The 5173-nt window shown below is 44.6% G+C and overlaps 1 protein-coding gene across 1 annotated transcript in view; it reads right to left on the minus strand.

Moving 5' to 3' along the window:
* Window positions 1-3977, minus strand: part of XPA (xeroderma pigmentosum, complementation group A) — a 4816-nt gene extending 839 nt beyond the window's left edge. The window contains exons 1-4 of the mRNA XM_010010842.1: window positions 3836-3977; window positions 3373-3478; window positions 1595-1760; window positions 821-938 (exon numbers count right to left, since the gene is read on the minus strand). Of these exons, the coding sequence (XP_010009144.1) occupies window positions 821-938; window positions 1595-1760; window positions 3373-3478; window positions 3836-3977 (532 nt within the window). The remainder of the gene's footprint in view (window positions 1-820; window positions 939-1594; window positions 1761-3372; window positions 3479-3835) is intronic.
* Window positions 3978-5173: the final 1196 nt, after the last annotated feature.

A 5173-nucleotide genomic window follows, 5' to 3' on the forward strand; every position in this document is an offset into this window, starting at 1 on the left:
CTCTGGCAGCTGGGCTCCCCCCGCTCCCGGTCCCCCCGTGTGCCGCAGCCGGCACAGCCCGGCACGGCACGGCACAGACAGGGGTTATTTGCTCAGCCTCAGCTGGGCCCCTGCCAGACAATACCAGTACAGCCAGTCTGAGCTCTGCCCCATGAGTGCCGACCCAGAGAGGAGCACAGATGGGCGGCACAGACACCATGGTAAGCCACAGCCCTTGTGGAGGAGCACGTGGTCTTTCTTAAGATTTCAGCATGTCTGTGCTCAAAGTATTTTTAAAAAGTTCCACCCGTTGAATACTCTACTAATTTTTCAGGAAAAAACAAGGATAATGAGCAGTAAAACCAGCAGCTGGGGATGCTGTAAACAGTGGGAAAACGCATTTCCTACCTTCATTTACAGTTACTCCACCTGAAAGCACATGCATGACAATTACAATCCACTGCCACAAAAATCCACAGTCTCCTCAAGTCAGAAAACATAACAGAAACAATATATGGCACATGCTGGGTCGTAAGAAAAAAACATTTAAAGCATCATAATGAACCATTGTAGTTGATTTCTCTCACACCATGTCCACAGGACAACAGGGTAATTCAGGTTGGAAGGGACCTCAGCTCCCTAACCAGAGGTCCAACCCTCTGCCCAAAATAGTCAGCTATGAGGTCAGACCAGACTGCTCTGGGCTTACCCACACAGCTCCTGAAAGCCTCCATTTTGCCACACTGAAAGTATTCTCAATACTTTTATCAGATGCAGAGACAAATTCAAGCAGAACTACATTTCACTTCAGGTACTGCAATATGGAAGTTTAACCTTTTACCTTTAACCTTCTTATCAAACTTCTTCTGTTTCATCTTCTCTCTGTTGTCACGGCGGAGTTCCCTTGCTTCTTGCAATGATTCTTCATTACCCCAGACTTCAAGAGAACGCTTGATTACCTACAGCATGGACATAAATATGTTTCTTTTTGCCCTGAAATTGTAACTCACAAATTTCATTCTTTTCCGCTACATACACAAGCCAACCCAGTCTTGCCACTGCCTCCCATCTGCCTCTTAGCTTGTGACTGCAAACATGCATTCCTTCCACAGTAAGAGGCAACACTGATTTTTAGTATTAGTAGATGCAACAGATCAAGCCCAGCTCTAGTTTTGTGCATATTCCACTAAAGCAGCAGCACTCCTACAAAAGTAGCAAACAAGACAAGGCAAGAGCCTTGGAAAATCTACTTGCCTTTCCTGCTGCCTCTGAGGGGAGAGCTGCGAACACGAGGCCACAGCTACAAAGGACTGCACACAGCAGCAGCTGCCCCACACCATTTCAGTGTCACTGAAAGGCCATGTGCTTCATGACCTGCAACTGTGCACACCACCGAGTTGTGGGCCATGAACATCTTTACAATGCCCCCAAAACACAGATGCTTCCATGAATTTGGACCACAGCTCTTTAACAATACAGAACATTTACACAAGCTACACAGAATATACTTAACTTTGACAAAGTCATTCCGAAATCAGAACCAAAGCAGCAACATTTTAGCTAACTACGTTGTAAGAAGGTAAAAAGAGTTCTGAAATATACTAAGTTTCTATACCTGTGGCTTTAAATAAAGTTTCATGTCACCCCATCGGGAATTGTGAGGGTTTTTCTTCACAATAAATCTGAGCACTGGTTCCCTCTTATCCAAGTCACAGTCTTTAAGAAGATACTCTTCTTTTGCTTCTGTCCTTGTTATAAGCTTATGCTTATCTTCAGTGTCTCTGGAAGATGTAAAATAATGATGAGAAAGCTGCACCTGAAAGCCCTGTTATTAACATCTAAGTCCCCACCATTTCTAACATTCCTGAAATACAGGCTGCCCTCATCCTCTCAGTTTTTTATGTATGCAAATAACTTTGGATTCTGACAATCTACAGCTAAACTCCAGGCTGGGTTTACTGAAATTAAGTTTAAAAATCCTCCCATTTGAGCACACATAAGCTGAGAAGCCTGTTTTTCCAGAAGTGCTTTTCTTACATATTCTTACTAGAGGGAGTAGCTGAAACTTAAAAAGTATGAATAACTTTAGGTATTCACCTAACCCAGATGCAATTCAAGAGGAAAAAAGAACAAGCTTGACACATGGTCAAAAGAGAAAGAATACGCAACGCGAGACAGGTCAGATCACCTGAGAATATACACACTCCATATGCTTCTAGATCCCAGAAACAGATTAGCAACATGGGCAGAGCACTCGCTTCCAAATGCAAATAGGCAGAGGAACCGTGCAATAAAGACTTTATATTTTACCAGTCAGTGAAAAACTGTGCAGCCACAGCAGCCTTTATGAGTTAATAAAAAAAAAACCTACATTTACGCAATCCTGACTGAAGTGTAACTTGAATTGCTCGAGCCGGAGCAATCTGCCAAACAGTAATTGCTAGCAACGGTCATCAAGGAAGCGCTGCTGCCAATGTAGCTTTACTAGAATTCAAAGTTCACCGTAAAAGCTAATGCAGCAAGGAATCGCTAGCGCTCAGCTGCGAGAGCTCACTCCGACAGAAAACCACTCCTCAGGCTCGGAGCCCTCTGCTTGACAAGCTCCATCCACCCACTTTATCTTGGAGACAGCACTTTGCCTCTAATGACTGAGCTGCCCACACCATGTGCACACCCTGGCCGCTCCCTGTAGTAAGCAGGGAAGCTCTCAGAACAAACTCCCAGCTGCTATCTTTGTTTTTTTTTCCTCCCCCATTCATTCTGACACTAATGGCTGGTTGGCTGCTGCTTCAGAGTCCGTTTCATTACCCCGGTTATCTCTGCGGCTTTTGGAGCATTTTCTGTTTGAGATAAGTGCCTTCTGCCCAAGGTCGAACTCCTGCTTACCGTGCAGCTCAACCCGTTAACATCGCACGGGGATTCTGCCCTTTGGCTCCCTGCTCCCGGCTCTCTTGTGCTGATCAAAGTACTAACTTTACTCGGGTTAATTCCCGAGGACTGCAAATACGCTCCTAATCCCCACACTGCTTCAGAAAGCGGGTACTCTGAGTTCTATCGGCTCTTTGCACAGCCGTAGTCTGCCACACCGACCACATTTCCATGCCGACACACTTTACAGCTCTCCAAGACATCAGGTTTCCACCATGTTAACGTAAAAACCCACCGCTGTCCCTTAACCCCGCCACAGGCTCATGAGACAATGCGCTGTTCTTCACTTCCATAACGGGAAATACAGGTAATCCCACAACTCCCGTTTACTTTTTCAGTATTTTAAGTTACTGATAAACGTCTCTTTGCCGACAGCTTTTTTGATTAATCAGCACATTTGCAATTAACTCTATTATAGCCAGCAATCTTTACACACACTACAGCTCTCCTGATTATTTGCAGTACCTGCAATTATCACATGTTGCCCAATCAAAGTGCTGCATAAGGTAGGAATCCATGAATTCTTTGCCACAGTCTCCACAGATGAGATAGTCAAACTCTAGCACAGGTGCTAATGGAAAGAAATTTTTTTTTTTTTAGGGAACTGTAACATTAAAAGCCAAACATCTGGAAATTGGTATTACAGGCGACTTTACTAAAATTCACATTATAGAGTAATTTGTTACAGACTAGTTTCGCTCCTCTATCGAAGTTTTCCCCGACAGATACAAATACAAATTGAAACCCATTATCATTTAATCCCATCTCTGCTCGTGTATTTCTGTTCTTGCTGGAAGGTTCACTATACAAAGTATTGGATTTCAACATTCGAATGCACACATTTGTTTCGACTTAGCTAGCCATTGTTAAAAAAAAAAAAAAAAAGCCCTCCCCGTTTCCTCATAAAGTGCTTCATATCCCCTCCTACAGCTTCCTCCGTTCTGGCCCTCCAAAATACGCCCCGATTTAGAGAGGACGTGCAGGCAGGAGCAGGAGGAAGCAGAGAAGGGGATGCAGTTTGAAGAGGGTGGCGTGAGCAGGAAGCGGCACGGGAGCAGCACTGGTATCATAGTCCTCTCAGGCTGCTCCAGTTTTTTTCCTAGCTCAGCCACACCTGCCTCCCCCTAAACGAGCTCAATGCAGGCATGGGATGGTTGCAAAATCTCTTTCTTGTCTGTTCCGGGTGGCAGAAACGGAGGAGGATGGCCAGAGAGCTGCTAGGAGTGGAATGGGGATGGAGCTCCACTACAATCCTCTCCCCAAGCCCTCTCAGCACTGCTCCAAGCCCAGACTCATTCCACTGCCGGCTACCGCTGCTGGCTGCATCCTCGCCGGGCAGATCACCTCCAGCGTCATCGCCATCCGCTTTACGTTCCGTGGGACACCGAGAAACACCGCAGCTATAAGGAACCCTTCTCTAACAGTAACATTGTAATTCTAACAAAAATTCTAACGTTTTTATACAGTTTCACGCGCTAAAAATGAGGCAATGCCGCAGAATTTTAACAATACCTGAAAGATAAGATTAATGCTTGATATGCAGCACCATACATTTTTAATTGCGGTTGCATTTATAGCAGATTCGATCTAGCAAAGGCGACATTTTATGCCAATTCAGCCCCGCAAGCGACAGGGGGGGATGCTCAGTACTTCACATAGTCATGCTCTTACATCACATTTCATCATTTCAGGCAGTACTCCCGAACGTAGAGGCATTTTATTAAGACAATGACATCAAGAATTACACAGCAAAAACACCTCCCCCCGTGCAAAGGCATCCCAGATCCGCTTAATTTATTGTTAAACATTAATACCTCAAAAGAAGTAAACCTGCTCATCATTTACACGCCTAATGAAATCTAGTGGCGATTTCTAACAAAGAGATACTGCACCAATAGCCCCGCAGCAGAACAAAGCAAGACAAAGGCAATCCCAGAAAAGAAACTGGATCTATTTTGGGATCCTTACTTCTCCATTTGCTTTTTGGAGGGAGAGTATCACCAGACAATGTGTTGAAATCCCCCCCCAACCGATCAGCAACTTGGCGTCAGAGTACGTTTTATAACGCTAAAAGCTGGCACTGCAGCAATGCTCTCATCTCAGCATAAACGCCATCAACCGCCAAATTCCCAAAACCAACGAAATCGCGCGGATTCACACTTACTTTGCTCTCAAAATTCCAATTCCCGAAAGAAACCGTAGAAATAAGGTTTATCGAAGAATTAAAATGAAAAAAAAAAAAAAAAAGAAGAAGAAACGTGCTATA

This window comes from Nestor notabilis, unplaced genomic scaffold, assembly GCF_000696875.1.
Source record: "Nestor notabilis isolate BGI_N333 unplaced genomic scaffold, ASM69687v1 scaffold17793, whole genome shotgun sequence".
NCBI classification, from domain to species: Eukaryota; Metazoa; Chordata; class Aves; order Psittaciformes; family Psittacidae; genus Nestor; species Nestor notabilis.